This window comes from Myotis myotis, unplaced genomic scaffold, assembly GCF_014108235.1.
Source record: "Myotis myotis isolate mMyoMyo1 unplaced genomic scaffold, mMyoMyo1.p scaffold_m19_p_2, whole genome shotgun sequence".
NCBI lineage: Eukaryota > Metazoa > Chordata > Mammalia > Chiroptera > Vespertilionidae > Myotis > Myotis myotis.
Genome location: NW_023416324.1, coordinates 169,251,944 through 169,275,262, shown reverse-complemented (window position 1 = coordinate 169,275,262; position 23,319 = coordinate 169,251,944). Strand labels below are relative to the sequence as shown.

The window sequence follows — 23,319 nt, the reverse complement described above, 5'->3', positions numbered from 1 at the left end:
TTGGGTTTTATAGCCTGGCCTGCCTCAAGCACATAGAATACTGTTGAGTGAAACTAGAGAAAGGCACCCCTTCTAGACAGGCCCAGGTCTGCGGGTCCACAGAGTGGGGAGCGAGCATCATTTTTGACAACTACAAAAGGCAGCCCTTCTTCTTGTGGATGTTGCCCTTTGCCAGGATTCCTGTGTCCATAAGCCTCCTGGGCCAGGCATTCTCCCATCACTCCAATTCTGTCACCAGGTCTTTCCGATCTCTGAGCCTCGGTTTCCTCCCAGGCATGGAATTGAACTGTGACTTCTAAGCCCTCCTACACACCTTCACTTTGTAGTTCTAAAAACTACAAAAACTCAAATGGGCTCTTCCAGCACATGGACTGTCATTTTTGAGTTCAATTTTTTAAAGTCATCCGATGACACTCCCTAACTATTTGAATGAAATCATGTATGGTTTGATGTGGAGCAGATTAAAAATATAAATGCTTTCCAGTATATATGATGTCCCAGGTGTAAAACAATATCGGTAACTTACAAAACAAGAAAAACTCCTCCGTTGTCAGCAAAAGGTGGGAGATATGGATCTACCACAAAGTAGATTTATGGAGGCCTTCACCTACTTTCTGTGAGGCTGAATGTCAGAATCCCTGCTGAAGCCCCTTGCTTGCTCAGAGCACCCAGAGCACCCAGGAAATGGGACTGCAAGGAGCCAAGGGCTGTTTTCTTTGTTGATGCCTTGTTGCCAGAAAACAGAAATCAGATCCTTGCCCAGATCTTCCTATCAGCAGATCTGAGTGCCAGCAAACACTTCTCAGAGATAGCAAACAAATAACAATCTACCTTTTCAGAGCTCAGGAACTTTTATGGCCTTAAAATTGGGTTTAAAGTTTTAAAATCACATCCTATAAAATAAAGAGCTATTATGCTAATTAGACTGAACAGCAGAATGATGATCCAGGCAACTTTCTGGACGACCGTCCAGATGACCTTCTGGACGAAGCCAGGGCTGTGAGGGCCAAGCCCCTTGCATGAATTTCATGCATGGGGCCTCTAGTATACATATAATGAACCTAGTCACACAAGTCTCAAAATGTTAGTAGAAATAAATGCGGTTGAATTTGTGAATATTTCCAAAACCAGTTCTTGTTGTTGTTTGTTTGTTTGTTTGTTTGTTTAGAGCCAGGCTTCTGGAAACAAGTACAGCCAATTATATCACTTATAGCGAAGAAAACTGGAGCCCAGAAAGGGAAGGAGAGTAGCTCCAGGTCACACAGCAGGGCATGTGTGATCGCGCTGCGATTATAATCTAATGTTCTTTCCACTCTCCCATGATGGAAATGCAACTAGAAGGTTGGGTGGAAAACAGCACGTAAATCACAATGACTCATTTGTTCAGTCTCAAGGATGAATGTTCTTATCACTCACTCAGATCATAAATGGCGGAAAGTCAATGTGAGTTTTAGAAAAAAAAATTATTTGCTGCTTTTCTGAAAAGCTACAGCCTCTAGCACTGTCCATCAGAGAGGCAGGTGACCTCCCACTGTCTAGGGAAGCAGGTTCCCCTTGGCTAGAACCACCCCAGCCCCATCCCAAATAATGTCTCAGAATTGGCACCAAGGACCAGACGTTGTCTGGATGAACACCCATTTCTGTTTCTTCAAAAGCAGTGCTCCCAGCTCTTGCAACCACAGAACATCTGCCAGCAAAACTAATCATTGCCCAACGTTGCCCCTGGGTCATCTCCAAAGCTCCTGTGGGACCACAAAACCATTACCTGAAGATAAACCAAATATTTGGGAGAAGAAAAACAAATGCCAGATATTAAAATAAGGCTCCCTTTATTAAACCAACCAGTCACAAGAACAAGCCCACATGCTGGACAGTAGCAAAGAGGAGGGACCACCAAGCTATGCAATGAAGACTAGAATCAATTAGAAATACATTTTTCTCAAGATCAACATGCTCCTTCTCACCCGTGGACTCCACTCTCAGGTGACATGCTCAGAATCAGATGGGATTCAAGATTTTCTTCTAAAAGTCACTGGGGTGAAGATCCATTCTATTTCAAACCCCTAAGCAACCTCCAGAAGAACACGACTCCCAGGGCGTCCTTCCTGGAGCATTGTGGAGGACGGATCGAAGCTTCCAGTGTAAGTTTGTCTTCAGTGGGAATACCACCAAGGCCTTGGAAAGGTTGGGCCCCTCCATCTCACGCAGTACTTATCAGAGTGGTTCTTTCCCAGAGCCTGGGGACCCTCGGCCAGTGATAGGTGAGGCAGTGCAGATGCCGCCACCACCGGGCACCTCAGGCTCAAGCTCATGGCCATCAGCACTATGAGAGGAGGTGGCTGAGAGGCTCAGAGCCAGAAAGGCCTTCTGAAATGGCAACACATGCTAGCTTTAGAACTACATCACACATAGTGTACCCCAAAAGGACTTACTCTTTCTGCTTTAGCTCTTGTATCTGCAGCCAATGAAGTGCATGTGTGTGTGTGTGTGTGTGGCTGGGGGGGGGGGGGGGGCGGAGGGGAGATGACTGGGCTTTGAGAGATGAACTGATGAAAAAAACAAGACAGACAGACAGACTGAGTGAGGCAAAGCAAACATCCTTAGGAACAGAAGGGAGATCTGATGACTCGTATTAACCTGTTAATTTATACCATGGCTCTGTACAAAAATAAAAAGGTTCTCATAAGATTATTAACAATTTAAATAAATATCTGATAGAACACTCTCATTTTTATAGCTCATCTTTTGGGTTGATGTTCAGTTCGTGTTTCCCTTGTTGTTCTTGATCCAGGATTGCGATCACTTCGTCGGCTTTTATCCGCTCCTGCAAAAAAGACAATTGGCACATTTTTGTTAGAAGCATCATAGTCAGTCCTGGTGGCAGATGCTTTCCCAACACTTCCAGGCATCCATCTGTCCATGGAATGGAAGCTAATTCCAGTTAAGGATTGAGCCTCATCTCATCCCTGCAATGGTGCCTTCTCCTGATCTCCCTGTGTCTTAGTCAATCTACTTTGCAAAATTTCTCTCTTGCCAATAAGTCTTCTATATTCAACTGCTGACTCCCTTTTCTATGTTGTGGTCCTATAGACATCTCCAGGTCAGCTCTACAGTTCAGTATTTCAAGCTGAATTCACTGTTATCTTCTGCACAGACCTACTCTATTCCTCCTCACAAATCCCCTCTCTCAGTGAGCCTGCTCCTGCTCACCCCTGTACCCTAAAAGCCTGACCATGGATCCTTGGATCTCATCTACCTCCTGTGCCCACCCTTCTTTTCAGTGCACATTACTGTTGCCTTAGCTTAGGCCAGGTTTCTCAACCTCAGCTCTACTGACATTTTGGAACAGATCATTTTTTCCTGTGAGGGCTGTCCCCTGTGTTGTGGGGTGTTTAGCAGCATCCCTGGCCAGTAGCAGCTCTCCTCAAGTCATGACAACCAAAATTGCTTCTGGACATTGTCAAATGTGCCTTAGGAGGCAAATCAGCTCCCGTTTATGCTTTCATGATCTCTCAACTCAATTGCTATAGCAACCTCCAAATTATCTGTTCCACACCCCACACCTACATGCTTCTAACAGAACCCATGCACTTGACTCATGACCATGTCATCTTCCTGTTCACTGCTCGCAGCCCTGGCATGGCCTCTCAGTGCCTAAAGTTCCAGGTCCAATCTCCCTGCTGTGCTTATAAGGAGTTGTTTGATTTACATCATTCTTTCTTTTCCAGCTCACCTGTCCTCTCTCACTTCACCTTACACTCCAACCTCCTAACTCACCTCAAGGTCTCTGAACCATCACTCTCAGAAGAATTCCCCAGTTCGAGTGTCAGCTAAATGCCCCGCTCCGCCCCCCATCCCTGGATGCTTCCATCATATCCTGTGATTTTTCTTACCATCCACATCAATCAAATAGTCGACCCAGTTGGTCTAGCTTCAAATGGCATCTCAAGCCTTCCACATTTTTTCACCTTCTCTCTAACTACCTTCGTCTACAACATGCTGGCTGGACAAGTGGAGCAGCAAATGGATGTTTCTCTCAAATCAATAAATAAAAATTAAAAAAAATAAAGCTATTCTGTAACCCTTTCATACCCTTTAATTCACCAGGACTAAGGGAGGTAGGGGAGGTAGGGCACATTGTTTCTCTCCCACACCCCCAGTTAGAATACAATTTATCTTCCTTAACCAGTTGTTGAGTCTGACCCCTGCCTCCTCTATGGCCTCTTTTCACACCACTCTCCATCTTGCTCAGCACATTCCAGTCACTGGGTTTCTTGTTTCTTGACCACTTTAAGCTCCCTCTTGTCCCTGGGCCTTTGTAACCTGTTCTCTGCATAGAATTCTCTTCCCAAGGCCATTATCAGAGTTGACTTCCTGTCATGCAGGTGGCAACTCACCTCTCATCAGTCCCAGTGGCCCTCAGGGTGCCACCCCTTCCCCATCACTCTCAAATCAGTGACCTTGTTCTCTTTTCCACACATTTCTCACTATCTGAAAATCTCTCAATTATTTATTCTTTTACATATCTGTTGTCTTTTTCCACTAGAACGGAAGCTCCATGAAAGCAGGGAATCCTGTCATTTTGCTCACCGCTGTATTTCCAGTGACTAAAAAAGCTATTGTCACTTTACCATTCTATCTGGTACATTAATGTAAAAGTCCTATAAAAATATCTCTTCCTAAAGAAACTGTGCTCATCCTCTGAGACTCATGTCAAATGTCATCTCCTCAATAAAGCCATTCCTGGTTTCTTGTTTATATCCCTTAATAACTATGATCGAACTGCTTCTTGTGTTTTAATTACTCAGGCACCTGTATTCACTGTCCACTTTGACTTGAAGCTCCTTTAAAATAGGAGTTTTGTCTGTCTTACCTATTTCGTATCCCTTGTAGATAGTCCCTAGCACAATGCCTTATACTGTATGTCATGAAAGTAACTATTTTGCAACTTGAAAACAAAGCCCCATTCATTCAAGAACTTGTAATTGAAAATGACGTCGGATATAAAACTAAAAGGCCCAACTACACCAAATAACATAAATCTAAATTGCTGTCATGATGCCTAAGTAAAATGCCTGGATGCCACTTTGTGAATATGGGAAGAACAACCTGCTTCTTAACAACAGATGTACACACCAAACTCTCTCCCAGACTGCCCGGGAGACCGCTGCATCCTCTCTCTCCAGAAAGGAAAGAAGTTCCACAGCGGGGACGCTACACACAGGAACTGAAGCCTCTGATACTGGGCGTCTTTAAGAGTTTATGATGTGAGATACTCCGGAAGAACTAAGTACCTTTAAAATAACCTGTAACGAGCATGGGAGTTGCCAGCTCCGGTCATGTATTCACAGACAGACTTCGTCTGCTCAGCGATTCAATCTGAGAAGAGGCGCCTAATTCAGGGACTTTCCAACTTTGCTGCACATTAGAATTACCTGAGCAGCTTTGAAAACTTCCGATACCCAGGTCACACCCCATGTCAATTAAATCAGAATTTCTGAGGAGGGCAGCCTGATGTCAGGAGTTCGTAAAGTTCCCCAGTTGATTCCAATGTAGAACATTGCTTGAGGCTCTGGTCATTTTTTTCTGTGGCCACTAGATGTCGCTATTGTCCAGCGACTGGAAACATTTCCCAGTACTTGCCCTTCAGAGGAGCACCGGTGTTACTGGTTAGGAAGGAGCAAAGGGAACTATTTTCTGTTAAAACTTTTATTTTTATAGAAAATACCTTGGAAGAGAGTTGAGATACTGAATAATAAAACAGATGAACTGTTTGCTGAATTGAACACTAAGGAGAGGAAACAGTAAGGCAATTTTCAACAAGCTATCTTCACTGTCGGCTCGCTTATCTAGGCTCCCTAGTACAGAGTGCTGTGGCGGCGTGCTGGCATTTGGAGGTGGAGAAGCACAGGAAAGAAAGGAATTAATCACAGATGAAGGAGATTGCTCAGTGTCCCTTGAAGTTTTCAGAACTCTGTGCTCCTTTCCCTCAGTTGGGACCATTTCTTTTTCTCTTTCTGAACTTTTATATGCTCTTCTTTTTCTTTAAAAAATATTTTATTAAATTTTAGAGAGAAGGGAGAAGGAGAGAGAGAAACATTGATATGAGAGAGGAACGTCAATAGGCGGCCTCCTGTACTTCCCCCTGGCCCCCACCAAGGGGCATTGAGCCTGCAACCTACCCAGGCATGTGCACTGACTGGAAATCAAATCAGCAACCCCTAGGTGCATGGGACAACACCCAACCAACTGAGCCACACCAACTAAGGCTATCTATGCCTTTCTTGATTCCCATACAACTCATACTGCTGTCTTCTCACTTTCTACTTCCTTGTCGACCTCCCCAAGCTCCTCCTGGTCAGGTACTATGTTTTGTTCCCCTTTGTCCCCACCCCTCACCCCTCCCCAGGGCCTACCTAGCAGAGTTTCTCAGGCACAGTAGTAGCTCTTCTGTAAACATTTGTTAAATATATGAATGAATGCTTAAAATACGGGTGAGTTAGGTTTGATGGCAAAAAAGTATATGAGAAACCCGGTTAATTTTAAACAGTTTCTGATTAAATTGGATTCAATTTAGGGATCTAAAGAGGAAAATTGGATGGAATGTCATTTTATTTATTTTTTAATTAATTTTTAAATATAGTTTTGATTTCAGAGAGGAAGGGAGAGGGAAAGAGAGAAACATCAATGACAAGAAAGAACCATTGATCGGCTATCTTCTGCATGCCCCCTACTGGGGGTTGAGCCAGAATTGAACTTGGGACCTTTCAGTCCACAGGCCAATGCTCTATCCACTGAGCCAAACCAGCTAGGGCAGGTGGAATGTCATTTTAAAGAATAGAATTCATCTACAGCTGGGGCCAGATAAGACTTGGAAGCTGTCCAGTTGAAATTTCCATTTCAATTTCAGCATTCTATGCCAAGCAGCTGCTAAGGCTTTGATTGGAGCCATCCTGTGATGAGGAACTCACTACTTCCAAAGCAATTTCAACAAATAGTGGTGACGATTTATAAGTTATTTCTAATATGTTAAATCCAACTTTTTTTCTAGGGAATTCGACCCATTGATCTTCATTTATTCCTCTGCAACTTCACAGATAGACCCTATAACCTCTGCCCAAGGGCATCCACAGGATAAGATCATAGTCTCTTAACCAGGCTAAGTGTCCTCGGCTGCTTCCCATATAATAAGAACAATATTTTAATATTTAGGATTTAATTTAATCATAATAAATAACATTGAACTTCCAGGTTCCCTTACCTCTTCTACATGTGTCATAAACTAGTCAGTGCTGCTTGAATGATTTGTTGAGAAAACGAATCATTCTTCCCAGTAACCAGTAGAAAGTGGTTCCTCTCTTCTGATGCTACAGTTGTTGTTGTTTTTTAAATAAAGCTTAAGGACAGCCAAATATCATTGATATATCAACTTCTGCAGACATTCACTTATTAGAACACTTGTGATTAAAAATTGCCTTCATCGGCAATGAGTATCACCTCACACCTGTCAGAATGGCTACCATCAACAAATCAACAAATGAAAGTACTGGTGAGGATTAGAGAAAAGGGAACCTTAGTACACTGCTGGGGGGAATGTAGACTGGTGCAGGCACCATGGAAAACAGTATGGACTTTCCTCAACTGCCATTTGACTCAGGGATGCCACTTCTAGGAATATATACTAAGAAACATCAGAAGGAATATATGCCCCCATATGTTCATAGTAGCACAATTTATAATAGCTAAGATCTGGAAACAGCCCAAGTGCCCATCAGTAGATGAGTGGATAAAAAGCTGTGGTTCATTTACATCATGGAATACTAAGCAGCTGTAAAGAAAGGATCTCTTACCCTTTGAGACAGCATGGAGGGACCTGGAGAGTATTATGCTAAGTGAAAAAAGCTAGTCAGAGGAAGAAAAGTATCACATATCTCACTCACATGTAGAATGCAGTAAACAAAATAAACTGATGAACAAAATAGATCCAGAGACATAAAAACATAGAGCAATCTGATGAATCTCAGAGGGAAGGCAGGGGTGGGTGGGTAGGTAGGAAGAGATTAACCAAAGAATTTATATGCATATATGCATAACCCATGGACACAGACAATAGTGTGCTGAAAGCCTGGGACAGGGGAGGGCTAGAAGGGGCCAATGGGGAGGAAGATGGGCATCTGTAATATTTTCAACAATAACGATAATTTTAAAAAAACAAGAAGAATTGCCTTCATCCTCTCTCTCTCCTTTCCCCCTCACCCACACCACAAATATTAGATGATCAGGAAAATTTGCTCTTGCATAAAAGACGGTCTGTGTTAGAAACACGAGAGAAAGGATTCTGTAACAGCTATAAAAAAGGTTTTTGTTTGTTTCCTATGTTCTCTAAGGTTTTTGAGGGGTTATTCAAGAACTTGAAGGACTTTTCAGATAAATCAGTTTATGAAGCAGGCCTATGAGGCATCTAATTGGCTTCCTCGGTGGGACACTCACCAATTCTCTATAAATTGGGTCCAAGGTAAACCACAAAGCCACAGCACACCTCTGGCCCTTGGTGACTGCCTTCACCCCATGCGGGTTCTCCCCTCCAGACGAGAAGCTGATCATCCGTCCACACTTTGGTTTGATAGAAGCCTGGGGAAAAAAGTGAAAATCAGACTCTCAATTCCCGTGTCACAAACATCTCTACAACCCCTGTTCTTTATCCTTCTATGACAATATTTGGGTCAAGTGTTAAGTCAAAGAATAAAGGAACCCTGAAGTTGAAGAAGACACAGATTATTTCAATTGCCTCATCTGTAAAACAAAGGTAGGTCAAAATAATACTAATTCAGAAAATAAAATTATTCAGGTGAAGGCCTCAGGTGGGGAGCAGGGGTTGGGTAGAGGAGGACAAAGAGGGACATCCGTAATACTGTCAAAAATTTTTAAAAATGTCTGAGACCGAGGGGAGTGTGTGTGTGTGTGTGTGTGTTCAAGGAAAGAGCAGAGAAAAGGAGTCAGTTCCAGTCTTCTTTTTTAAAAAGTTTTAAATATATTTTTATTGATTTCAGAGAGGAAGGGAGAGGGAGAGAGAGATAGAAACATCAATGATGAGAGAGAATCATTGATCAGCTGCCTCCTGCACACCTCTCACCAGGGATCAAGCCCACAACCTAGGTACTGGCCCTTGACCCCAATCAAACCCAGGACCCTTTGATCCACAGGCTGATGCTCTATCCCAGTGATGGCGAACCTATGACACGCAAACTCATTTTTTTGGTTGATTTTTCTTTGTTAAATGGCATTTAAATATATAAAATAAATATCAAAAATATAAGTCTTTGTTTTACTATGGCTGCAAATATCAAAAAATTTCTATATGTGACACGGCACCAGAGTTAAGTTAGGGTTTTTCAAAATGCTGACATGCCGAGCTCAAAAGGTTCGCCATCACTGCTCTATCCACTGAGGCAAATCAGGTAGGGCCCAGTTATTCTTCTTAATATTGAGGGGTGATTTGTCTTTGCTAGGGAAAGTTGCTTATGTTAAATAGCTTTACCAAGATAACTTTTCTGATGGCAATCTAGAGAGTTTAGTAGTTACTGGTACCCCCAGTATCTATCTGATTTCATTTTTCTGAAGAAGGAATTTATTGTACATTTCCACATAAAACCAGCAAAATAAATACTACCCAATGCATATTGCATAGGATGGTGTTAAGACCTGGTTTCAAGTTTTCTGGCTGCTCATTCCCTGGCACTGGTCAGGACTCACTCAACACACAAGGTTGCCATCACTTCTGTGTGATTCCTGAATCTCAGCATCAACTTCTTAAAATACTTCTTACAAGAAAGGGCATGAGGACAATGGTGTGCTTTCACTCTGATGGAAGAGGGAGGATGGAAAGCATTTTCACACATGAAGAACTTTGGGAAAGTTTTACAGTGGTTCTCAACCTTGGCTGCACATTAGAATCACCGGGGAATCTTTTTAAAATCCTGATTTGTGGGCCTCATCCTCCAGAAATTCTGTTGCTTTGTTACTAATGTTGTGGCCCAACCCCATCACAAAGAAACAGAATTTCAGGAGCATGAGGCCCAGAAATCAGGATTTTAAAAAGATTCCCAGGTGATTCTAATGTGCAGCCAAGGTTGAGAACCACTGGTTTAGGAAAAGAAGCTATCAACTGCCTGAAGCAGTTGAAATTGACTACAGGTGTGTGGACTCACAGAGTCTCTGGGACTAATGTTACCATACAGACAGCCTCACATGTTACATATCAGGTACATGGAGGAATGGACAAGCCCAATTGATGACTCTGCTTCTGTAGGAAAATATATTCTGAAGCACAGATAAGTGATTGTAAACATGCTATGGAACACAGCTCCAGAGTGATTTTAATTTTTCATGAAGCGAATGAAACTCATTAAATTTTATCTTTTGGAAACTTGCACAGAGAAACCCAAATCCCTAAATACCCATGTTTCACAGATAAATGCTGCTCTTGAAATAATCCATGTATCTTCCCAGTACAATAAAAGCAAGCGTCTTTTGCTTTTCATCTAACGGCTGATGACGTGTCAGAGAAGCCTTTGACTGGAGTAAACATAAACCTTCAGCTATCATTCAGTTCATTATATTATTTTCAAATTTTTCAAAAATAAAGGCATTACCCCCTTGTTGTAGTCCCAAACTGGGTTATTTCCCTACTTTGTCTGTCCCTCCAGGGGCAAAGAAGGGGAAGCTGAAAAGGAAAACTACCCATTTCTCTTTGTTATTGGGACCAGTTACCTAGGAATTTTGATTACCTACAAAATAAGAACTCTACCATATAAATTCATCTGAAGTAGAACTAATTTGGGAAATAAATCTCCCAACTTGGAGATTTTGAATAAAAATGTTGTTTAAATCAGGTTTTTCTTTTACTTTTGAGGGGGAAGAATGGTTATAGTCAGTAATTTTAAAAATAGCTAAGTTCTTAAAGGGATAGAACCATTGAAGTGGAGTATTATCTACTTTCACATAATTAAAAAACAGGACAACGATTAATTCACTTACCAAAATGAATCAACAAACAAAGCAGACTCATAGATACAAAGAACAGACTGACAGCTATCAGAGGGAAGAAGGTTGGGGGGTTGGGTAAAAAAGATAAAGGGATTTCAAAAGCAACCCATCACCCTCCCCCATAGGCTCAGACAACAGTATGATGATTACTAGAGGGAAAAGGGGATGGGGGGAGGTAGAAGAGGGTAAAGGAGGGATAAATGGTGATGGAAGGAGATTTAACTCTGGGTGGTGAACACACAATACAATATACAGATGATGTATGGTATACCTGAAACCTATATAATTTTATTCACCAATGTCATACCAATAAATTAAATTAAAATTAAAAGTATATATAAAATTAAAAAATAAAATAAAAGCCCTGAATACAAAAAAAAAAAAAAAAAAAAAAATTCCAGTTAGTTTGCATTCAACAATGAATGAATTACTGATTCGGACACTTTCAAACACTGAGCATTTCCAAATCTGGCCACAAGGTGGAGTAGAAGCAAAGAAATCTTTTCAACCACCAGTCTGATTTTCTTACCACCTGGGCAAGATGCATTTTTCAACCTCAGTTTTCAGTGTTAGCAGAGCTCAACAATCAAATCCTTCTGCACAGAGGCTCTTCAAAATATTAGAATTTTGTATAGTGACTTTAAAATCCAACCCAGACCACCCATCTTGATTTAATTTCCCAGATAATGAAGCATCACACTACTCCCATGTTAGTATTTAGCCTTTTTACCAAAAAGTGTAGGCACCATAGCCTTTTAAATATACATTATTATATTAAATTGTATTAAATATTATTTCTTAATAATAACAATGTTCCAGGACAATTTTAACCAGATCCTTATATTTCCTCCTTTACAGTAACATACAGTTTTTGAATACCATCTTGTCTAGCAGTATGTCATTAATGATAAATGACTGTTTCACTATTTTTTAAAAATACGTTGTTATTGATTTTAGGGAGAGAGGAAGAGAGAAAGAGAGAGAGAGGAACATCAATGTGAGAGAGAAACATCAACTGGTTGCCTCCTGCACATACCCTGACCAGGGGCTGTACCCTCAACCTGGGCATGTGCCCTGACTAGGAATCAACCAGCAAGTTTTCAGTGGTGCTTGAGATGACACTCAACCTAATGAGTCACATTGGCCAATGCATGGCTGTTTCACTATTAAGAAAAATATGTAAAATTTGAGGAGAAAATCATAAAACTAAGAAAATGTTGCAGAAATAGCATATATAATGCAAAATCCTTGAAGTTTGTCACATGCATGCCTCAACTATTTATATTTTGTATAGAGAAAAGAGATCTCTCATGGTCTATTTATAATTCAAGGCCCAGTGCACGAAATTTGTGTATGGGTAGGGTCCCTAGGTCTGGCCGGCGATCAGGGCCGACCGGGGCCTTCCAATTGCCAGCCAGGACCTCCCTTCCCTGACTGCCAGCTGCCAGCCAGGGCATCCCTTCATTCTGTGCTGCCTGCTGGTGGTCAGCGCATGTTATAGCAAGCGATTGGTCTCCCAGTCTAACTCCCATGGGGACAATTCGCATATTAGGTTTTTATATATATAGATTATCTCCTCAATTGGAAAACCTGTTTTTCTACATAAGTATCCTCTTTGCTGAAAGACCAGAGCATACTGCCCAGTGGTCTGTAAGTGCTCTCCAGTCTACTTTTCCAAAGGCATCAGTTGGCTTAGAAAGATGACAGTTAAATTTAACTTTTGATTTTCACCTATGAAGGTATGTTTGGAATCTCATCCAAAACATGTCATGTGACCACACACACAAATGTGTGCATATGTGAATGTATATATCAATGTTCAGGCATAGGTTTATTTGCAATCATAATCATACATACACACTCACACATTCACACCAATATACATACATACACACACATAAATGTGCACATGTATAATAGCTCTGATAACTTGGGTCTGATGGCCAATAATCAATCCAAGTATGTACAACACAGGATTACTTGAAAGTCACTCTGTGGAATCCTTTGACTTGCCCTAAGCTTGGGTGACTTGGGAATTAGTATATTTATGCTTCCACCAGATTATAATTGGAAGACTGAGGTTCTACTTCCAAGTCTAACTTAACTTATATGAGGATCAGGAAATCCTTAATATTTCTATTCTTTAACTTACCTATCTTTAAAATGGACAGGAATATTTCTATTTTGAAGGTTACATTTCTAACATTTTATGATGCATAAATCGAATGGGATTCTTTGCACCTCTTGAATTCTTGATCTCAGATATATATAAAACCCAACTGTCTCAGTACTTGTAAAATGGCAAAACTGACATAAAAATGCTGAATAAATATGCTAGAGAATAAGTTTACTTATCATGGACACGGATAATAGCATGGGGGAGGTTTGGGGAGGGGCAGGGGTTGGGTGGAGGGGGGGAGGCAGAAAAATGGGAGACATCTGTAATATTTAAACAACAACAAAAAATAAAGAATAGGTTTACTTACAGTCACAGTCTTGGCATCCATTTCAGTGAATATGAATTCTCCTCCTTCAAAGTCATCATTCATGTATAGCAGAGCACTATACGAAGAAAGGGGAATCATTTGTACTATTAATGCTTACAACATCATTACCACAGAATACTGAAGATTGCTGATGAATTGACCATTCTGATTGGTAAGTTTCCTTTGAACTAGACATTGAAATAATTGACCCTCCTAACCTCAAGAGTAAAATCAAATGTAGTTTGGATCATACCCTTGAAGTATTTATTCCACTTAGTTAATTTTTAATTATAGTTTAAAGCTCATTTCACATTTCACTTACTTCAGAGAAAACCTAACTGGATTTAATCTAGCCCTTTGAACCTGCTCATACTACTTACAACTCTCTTCTTCCCTGTCATACTAGTAACTCTACAGAATGTATTTTTTCCCTAACTGGAGAGCTCCAAGAGGTGTAGCTTAGCTTTGCCGATAGAGGGCGCTCAATAAATGTTTCTGTATAGAGCACAGAGTAATAATAATTAACACACTATTACCTATATGGTGACTACAAATCCTGACTCTTCTCTTTACACACGAAAATATCTTTCAATAAGAGAAAACATTTTTCCCTCTTGAGTGTCCAGTTTTGTATTGATAAAATGCAGACATAGATAAGTGATGTGATAAGATCCCTCTGCATAAAGAATATGTTTCAGTGAATGCTAAGGGATCATATATATACTTTATTTTTATATTAAAACAAAGTGGACATTTTGTGGAATAGAATAAGAAAAATATGCATGCATTTTTAAGATTAAAATATGAGATGAAGTCACTTCTCAATTGTGACAGCTGCTTTAAAAGATTATTTGAGACACTCTGCTTCCTAGCGATGAATGTGATGACAAGCAAAAAAGATCAGCTTTCTAGTTTCCATGGGTTTTTGATAACTGTTGGACAAAAGCTTGGCTTTGCAGCAGGTGCTGGCTTTACCTATAATCCCGGAATGTGTAAGCGGGAGGCTCCTTCCAACATTCATTGGCCTCTGGATCCAACAGGCAGTTGTCAGCATGGATGGGATGACTGAGGTCATTTCTTCTATCCTGTTGACCTGCCAGAAGAGGGAACAGGGAAGAATGAAAGGAGGGTGTTAACCTCCTACAGCAAAAGTGACCATCAGACTGCCTTCTCCCATTGCTGGTGCCCTTGTAAATCTGAAGATACAGAAAGCTGAACACAACAGATGAAGGAACACTGGGCAAGCAGTCAAGAGACTCTACTTTGGCCCTGCTTTGATATGAGCCTGATGTAAAACTGTAAGCAAGTCACACCTGCTGCTGCAGCTATAGAAGCTATCTGCTATAAATAGACATTCCATGCATTTCACAGGTTGTACTTCATGGGGAGCAGTAATAGGAGGAGGATGAAATAAAAATGTAAAAAAAAAAAAAAAAAAAAAGATTTGATTCAATTGAACTGTCCCAAGTGTAAAAGTCTTGCCCTGTGACATTATCCATTCCCTCCTACGCTGAAGGGGTGTAAGGGAAAGTCTAGAGAAGAAATAATGACAGCAGGTTGTGAGGGGGTCTCTGACTTTTTAAGAATATTTATTTCAACAACCCCTTCATCTTCTACATTACCACTCAATGCTTATGGATGTAATAGGAGACTAATTTCTAGGTTCCTAGTTCCCTGAAAAGTAAAAGCGAGAACAGAAACGCATTTTTCTGTGCAAACAAGAAAGTAGGAGAAGTTGATTTAAATGGGGAAAAAGGTACAGTTTTGGTCTGCTGGTACTTTATGGGATAAAAAAGGAGAAAAAGAGGGAAAGGAAAATAAGAGCTATCCAGTTTCTTTTGTTTTTGGAAATTTAGAACTCTTCTAAACCATTTGTAATGGATTTTTTTTTTTTTTTTTTTTGAGCATTGCTTTCTTTCTCAGCTCTCTGTGGGTAGACGGAACAAGTTCAGACTCTGAAATCTCACCAGACAGGGCTGTTCGGCAGACCATGTGCGTATAGGAAAAATACAGGGTTGAGTTCAGCATGAAATAGGATTCTACAATCTTTCGAGCCTTCTCGCTGATATCATAAAACAGGCGTGCACTCTTCAGTGGGACTCGGCCTTCATAACCAAACTGAGGAGAAAGGAGAACATTAGATACCATGGGGTTGATTGGAGAGCTGGAGAAAAACAGATGCTCGGTTTCAGTCAGCCAAGGTACAATGGTCATCTCTGCATTGGTTAGTGGGAATACTACTACACGCTTGTGGACTTGGGTTAGGAAAATGAACCATTGAAAGGAGCCTTCCTAATCACAGAGAGAACATGAAGAGCTAATCACTCCCTTTTCTCTCCTAACACTCTCCTCATTCCTCTCTAACAACATTTCTTGAAATATGGAACAATTACTTATTTGGGTATGTTTTCACCATTAGACCATGAGCTCCTTGAGAAAGGGGTGGCATGGGGGGATGGGAGCTGTCTGTGATTAGTCAGATACAAATTTAGAAAAGATTAAGTTTGACAAATAGATGATAAATAGATAAATGAAGAAGGATTTAATGCGATGCAGGTGCCATTTCATATTTGCTCCCTTCAAATGTCCTGATAAAACTGTATTCTAAGCTCTTTTCTTTCCTTTGTCTGCCATTCACAGAAGGTCCTGGATTAACACTTAGGAACCCACACCCCAAACAAGTTAAGACTTTACTTTGAGTGCTTTCAGGACAGTTGCGCCTTCAAACTTTTCATTGGGTGTATGAGGTGAAGTTTTCCCTCTGTATCCATCGCCAACAATCATGATTCCCTAGAAGTACAATACAAGAAGATGTTTTCTTAATGATAACTCTGAATGCATCAGGTCTTCCTTTCTGCCTTGATTTCCAGGAAGCTAAGAACCAAAGTCATCCCCATTTTGTTCTAGGATCCTGGTATCATTCATTTTTCCAAGCAAAAGGGATATGCTAGTATTTATTTTACTTTTACACTCAATTTTTATTACAAAACACCACTTTTTGTAGAGATATGTAGACTAGAAATGATTAAATGTTGGTTATTATTGATTAAAATAAAGGAATTTCTCGGTGACTTTATATGGTAGACAGGGCCCATGCTGGATGATGTCTGTCCTGGGAATTTAGCTGCTAACTATTCCAGATCCACTAGCCATATTCAGATCTGGACAAAACTAACATCTCAATCCAAAGGCTATGAAAGTGCCTCTGCAATCAATGTCCTTCTCCCAGAGAAAGTGACATTGCAGGCCTGGTTCTCTGGCTCCAGGTGAGACCAGACCCAAAGCACTTGCAGGCTCACAGCAGGCCAGCATAGTCAGGTCCCGCCCTCCCAGGGGTCCTCACACTGGCCACGCTGTGCAGCTCCCGGCACTGATCTTCTGACAGGACGTTATCCAGGAGGACCCGCTGAGTCCCGTTTAGCTGCTCTGAGTTGTAGACGAAGGTGATGTTCTCGTAGATCAGAGGGCCACCTGAAGGGACAGAGCACATTGTCTTCTCTGTTACCTCCGTCACCAAGGGGAAGCACAGAACACCCACCAGCTAGCAATGTGCAGCTGAGGAGAGCCAGTACCCTCATGAATATTTAGGACTGCTATGACAAATGACAAATTCAGAATCTGATAAACACAATGTGGATTCAAGAAAAGGGCAGCTGTGTGACTACCAGGCTTTTCCAAAATGACAGGATGATATATTATATTTGCATAGTATCTTGTATTTGATAAAATATCTTTTTATTTGTTTCCGGTGACAATCCAGCAAAGCAGACTGGGCATCTCACAGGATTCTCCCCTAGGAAGAATTTCCAGGATTCTCTCCATAACTGGACCCACCCGGCTCCACAGCCTTTGGTTCCTACCATTGTTATAACATCATATGCAATTACTCCATGACATGCCTCGTGCCCAGGCGTGACATAAACATCAGTTTCATGGCTATGTAGAGCAATGCCTTCACCAGGAAGTCCAGGTAAGGATCCAGTAAATGCACCACCAGTAAGTACAGTCGCACCCAAGTCACCCAACTCCTTCCAAGTCTTCTTTCCACCACTACCTGACTCTATATCAGTGGTTCTCAATCTTCCTAATGCCGCGACCCTTTAATGCAGTTCCTCATGTTGTGGCCCCCAATTTTATTGTTACAAATTGAACATAATTAAAGCATAGTGATTAATCACAAAAACAATATGGAATTATATATATATGTGTTCCGATGATCTTAGGCGACCCCTGTGAAAGGGTTGTTTAACCCCAAAGGGGTCGCGACCCACAGGTTGAGAACCGCTGCTCTATATGGTCTTGTTTTTGGAATATTTATTGTACTCTGCTCTATGGACATATCGTTATATCACTGCCTTTGCATCGGATGGTTTCCTGCAGGCACCTCTCTCTCCCTGGATGGGGTCCACAACTTTAGGAAATTAGCCCCACACAGGCTCTTCAGAGAATGACGCATTTGGACCATGTTTAGGTGGTGAAATGATAAAATCTAGATCTGACAAGATCTTTTCCTCACAGAAAGTAGGATTAAAGGACAAAACCTCTGACGGTGAGGAAATCTTCAAATGTAACCGTGTGTAACCATCTGGATTCGAACCAGAAAAGTGAACAGAAAAGAAAAACACTGTTTTTCTACTCTTTACAGTACTCCTAAGGGACCTGACATATACCTGTCAATAACAATAACTCGCCCCAGAGGGAGTGGTGGGGAGGGCACAACTCCTCCCTTCCGCCCGAGGTGACCAAGCAATGGTCTTGAGCATGCAGGTCTAAAACATGTCAGTTGAAGGGAGAAGAGACAATTGATGTCCACTATATCACTTTAAAATAGAGTAGTCAAACTAGGGAGCAGCACTAAGTGTTCATTAATCTTCTTAGGATAAAATAATCACTATAGCCTACAATTAAAGGAATTGTCTGCCATTCACAGAAGATCCTGGATTGACACTTAGGAACCCAAGTAAACCCAAAACAAATCAAGACTTTACTTTGAAATAATGAGGTAGTATTTCTTAATCTTGAGTAATATTTGGTTATCTGCTAAAACAAAAAGTTTCCTAAGTAATACGGTGCTGACAAATTATTTATACTATAATTTCATTTCCATATTTGCAATTATAAAATGATGAAAACAGTATTTATTTTCATGGCTTCATAATACAGAAAACCAATTTACAAGATTAAGTAAAAGCAAGACCATAAACTAAATATATTAAAATGAGCTATATTAATGAAATGATCAATGTTATTTTACAGAAACAAAAAAAGCTACATTCCTCATGAATATACTACTAACTGATCTGGTCAAGGTTCTTTGAGGCAACGTTCTTCTAGTACTTTTGGTGTGTAATAACTCATTTATTCTACCACAACTTTTCTATATTGAAATTACGACAAAATCTTAGTGTACCATGATAAATTTTGTTCTTCAACTGGTCCTCATACATTATTTATAAATTTGTACTATTTTATTTCTTATTAGTCTTCAATCATTGAATATTATTAACTGCTGCCAATGTGATGGTAACTGCACCCATACCATGGAGGTGTGAAATCTCATGGGAGTACTTGGTTATAAGGTGGTTATTCAGATGCCCCACTAGTTGTCCCTCTTAATATTTTTAAATTGTCATCAAACTTTATTATTATAGAATTTCAGGAATATATGCACAAGCTCCCAGTTTCAGTACAAATCTTTTGGGTGAATAGAAAAAAATAAAAATATATATTTTTCTACAGTTCAATGTTTCTCAAACTTTTTTCTACAGAAATGTTTTTGATGAAAAAAATAGTTTCTTTTTTTGTTTGTTTGTTTTTGATATGAAACACTTCACAAATTTGTGTGTCATCCTTGCGCAGGGACCACACTAATCTTCTCTGTATCATTTCAATTTTAATATATGTGTTGCCGAAGCAAGCACGAAAAGTAGTTTCTTTTTTTTTTTTTAAATATATTTTATTGATTTTTTACAGAGAGGAAGGGAGAGGGATAGAGAGTTAGAAACATCGATGAGAGAGAAACATCGATCAGCTGCCTCCTGCACGCCCCCTACTGAGGATGTGCCCGCAACCAAGGTACATGCCCTTGACCGGAATCGAACCCAGGACCCTTCAGTCCGCAGGCGGACGCTCTATCCACTGAGCCAAACCAGCCAGGGCAAAAAGTAGTTTCTTGATCAAATGTGTTTGGGAAGTACTGAGCTAAACCAAATTTAAGAGGACTTTTTAGAGCATGCATTATAAATATCCTAAGTATTAATACAATATGTAGTAGTGCTCACTCTTAATTGAGCACAAGATCCTTCCTTCCTTCCTTCCTTCCTTCCTTCCTTCCTTCCTTCCTTCCTTCCTTCCTTCCTATGGCAGAGAGACTGAAAGATGAACCCTAATGATCACTGTGCCTCCTGGTGTTCATAGGCCTGTGTAATTTGTTTCCCTCAAGTGTGGGCAGGGCTTGGATCTTGCTTGTAACCAATAGAATATGGAAAAAAGTGATGGGATGTCATTTCTGTGATTGCATTACATAAGATTACAACTTCTATCTTGCTAGCTGACTCAGTCTATTACCTTCTCAGCTTGCAATCTGATGCAGCAAGTGACTGTATTGGACAACCTCATATGGCAAAAAATTGATGGGTTCCTCTAGCCAAAAATCAACTAGGGCCCTAACTGGTTTGGCTGAGTGGATAGAGCGTTGGCCTGCAGACTGAAGGGTCCCAGGTTCGATTTTGGTCAAGGGCCTATGCCCGGGTTGTGGGCTCAATCCCCAGTGGGGGGCATGCAGGAGACAGCCAGTCAATGATTCTTTCTTATCATTGATGTTTCTATCTCCCTCTCCCTTGCTCTCTGAAATCAATAAAAATATATTTAAACAAAACAAAACAAACAAACACAACTAGGAACTGAGAACCACAGTCAAATAAGCTTTTAAGTTCCAAATTCTGTCATCTGAACTTGGGAGAAAATAGTTCCTCAGTCAAGCCTTAGAAAAGATGCCAGCTTATAAAGGTCTTCAAGCAATAGACCCTAGCTAAGTTATCCCCAGACTCCTGACCCCAAGAAACTGAGAAATAGTAAATGTATTTTATTGGAAGCTGCTATATTTGAGCTAATATTTTTCATAGCAATAAAAATCAACAACAGTAGACTTTGTCTCCCATCATGGAACCTCTTAAAATAAAACACAGTTTGCTTGGGGAAGGTTACTCTAATCTATATAGTTGAGTGAGATTCATAGCCAAATTGAGGCTATCCCACAAATATTTGGAAAAGTTAACTGCATATTCCACTCCCATTTAGAAATATAAAAGCATTTTCTTGCAACAAGAAAGACAAGATACTCATAGGTTCACTAACCGCGTTTTCTAATTAGGAATGGGAGACAGACCAAGAGTTGAGTGAATTAGGCTGGTTTGTACTTTGCCATGTTTATCTTGTTTTCTATATTGAGAGTGTATTACTTTAAATATAATTTGACTTATTTTAAAAGTATAACTTTAAAAGTTACTAAAACTAAATAAAACACTTAGAAAAATGCCTACTATTCTTAAGCTCCATATAAGTATTTACTATTACTATGATGATTATTACTGAATGAGTAATATATGACTAGTATACTGTATTAATTCTGACTGAGTCATCTTAATAAGCATAATGGAGTATATTTAAAAGAGAGCTACTGAGCCCTGGCTGGGTGGCTCAGTTGCTCGGTGCATCGTCCCATGCACCAAAAGGTTGTGGGTTCGATTCCTGGTCAGGACTCATACAGGAGGCAACTGGTAGATGTTTCTCTCTCACATAGATGTTTTTCTCTTTCTTCCTCTCTCTCAAAACCAATAAAAACGTGTAAGGATTAATAAATAGATAGATAAAAGAAAGCTACTGAGATATTGACAATTCCCCCAACAATGCTACAAGTAACAATATAGATCAAGTGAAGGAGCAGAATGCAAAGGGAGTCTTAAATGCCTAAAGTCCAGTGATGGCGAACCTTTTGAGCTCGGCGTGTCAGCATTTTGAAAAACCCTAACTTAACTCTGATGCCATGTCACATATAGAAATGTTTTGATATTTACAACCATAGTAAAACAAAGATTTATATTTTTGATATTTATTTTATATATTTAAATGCCATTTATCAAAGAAAAATCAACCAAAAAAATGAGTTCACGTGTCACCTCTGACACACGTGTCATAGGTTCGCCATCACTGGTAAACCCTACAGGTTCAGACAGAATCTGTACTAGAAAACTGCCTTATATGCAGCTGACACTGTCACCACAATGCAGTTTTATTAAGAGGTTTCTCACACATGCATTTAACCAAAAAACAACTAACTACCCACTCACTAACCAAAAGGGAAAAAAAAGAAAATAAAAAAAGAAATCCTGCCATTCAAAAATACAAGCTGACCAGCCTACAAATGACTAGTAGCACATCAGACAGAGGAAAACATTAAAATAAAATAAAAATGTAGTCCAGTAAGTTGTGGTTCCTGGGGCCTGATTTGATAGCTTCAGCCAACTCTTAACCACAGCCCAAAGGGATTTCAACAACTGAATTCTTCTCTCATTCATAAAGTATGTGCCTGGCTCCAACTCTCCATTTGCAATAAGGAGGGATCATCCAGGAAAACACCCCTCGTGCTCAATGTCTGTGGCTCATAGTAAGAAGAATCATTTTGCCGTAAATATCTCAATGTCATAAAGGCATGACAGGGATATGCTGACTAACAAGCCCTTATATGAGCACAACCCTTTAAAGTTTACCAAAAACTTCACATTCATCCTCTCCAACAGTAGCTATCCTTGTTGTACAGATGGGGAGCATAGGGCCCTGGGAGATTGAGTCTCTAGTTATCCATCACTTCAGAGCACATAAGACTGAGGCAATCCAGGAAACCTGGTCTCCTGATTCCAAGTCCAAAATTAGTTCTACTATACCCCACTGGCTCTGGGATTATTATCAAGCAGGACCTTTGGAAAACTGATGACTGAAAAGAGAATAGATAAGTGATAGATGTTTTTTAGAAGTTTACATGTATGTTCCATGGACTAGAACAGGGGTCCTCAAACTTTTTAAACAGGGGGACAGTTCACTGTCCCTCAGACGGTTGGAGGGCCGGGCTATAGTTTAAATAAAACTATGAACAAATTCCTATGCACACTGCACATATCTTATTTTGAAGTAAAAAAACAAAACAGGAACAAATACAATATTTGTATTTGCATGTGGCCCGCGGGCCGTAGTTTGAGGACCCCTGGACTAGAGTCACCCTGGGCCACTGCCATCTTAATACGTGGGATCTGTCCAATATGAATATGACTAACTACTGTTAGGTAACCAAAGTAGATGGCAATGTCTTTGTGGAAAATGAGAAAAGCTGAAATACATTCTACTCTGTAAAGCACGCATCCTTTCTTGTCTCCCTGACACCTGCTTTCAGCCAGGCTATGATAGGAAAGTGTTTTCTGGTTGGGAACTTTCTGTCTACCACTGTTCTTAATTTAGACACTATTTAGGTCTCTAGTGACTGCACCCAAAGCTTTCAGTGGATTCCCAGAGAACATTGTAAGGTCCGTTGGCCTAATTCAACTAAGAAAATTAAGCAGAAATGATAGAATTTGGTAACCCAGCCAATCATGATCTTTCTCCATCCTGTGTTGTCTTCTATTCAACTCTTCCCATTAATCCTCCTCATCAGTTGCTGGACATCAGATTCCTGGGTAGGCAGAAAAATAATGCTTTGAAATTTGGCAACTCTTCTGGAGTTTCCCAAACCTTTACA

The 23,319-nt window shown here is 40.3% G+C and overlaps 1 protein-coding gene and 1 non-coding gene across 3 annotated transcripts in view; both read right to left on the bottom strand.

Annotated features, from left to right (window-relative positions):
• Positions 1-1,812: 1,812 nt before the first annotated feature.
• The window catches only part of P3H2 (prolyl 3-hydroxylase 2), a 173,230-nt gene continuing 151,723 nt past the window's right edge, over positions 1,813-23,319 (bottom strand). For both annotated transcript variants that reach the window (XM_036350253.1, XM_036350255.1), the window contains exons 9-15: positions 16,876-17,003; positions 16,227-16,322; positions 15,500-15,650; positions 14,508-14,625; positions 13,533-13,608; positions 8,491-8,631; positions 1,813-2,824 (exon numbers count right to left, since the gene is read on the bottom strand). In XM_036350253.1, coding sequence (XP_036206146.1) covers positions 2,732-2,824; positions 8,491-8,631; positions 13,533-13,608; positions 14,508-14,625; positions 15,500-15,650; positions 16,227-16,322; positions 16,876-17,003 — 803 coding nt within the window. In that variant the 3' untranslated portion in view covers positions 1,813-2,731. The remainder of the gene's footprint in view (positions 2,825-8,490; positions 8,632-13,532; positions 13,609-14,507; positions 14,626-15,499; positions 15,651-16,226; positions 16,323-16,875; positions 17,004-23,319) is intronic.
• LOC118677845 lies at positions 19,347-19,453 on the bottom strand. Its single transcript, XR_004974571.1, has one exon. It is a non-coding gene; the product is annotated as a U6 spliceosomal RNA (small nuclear RNA).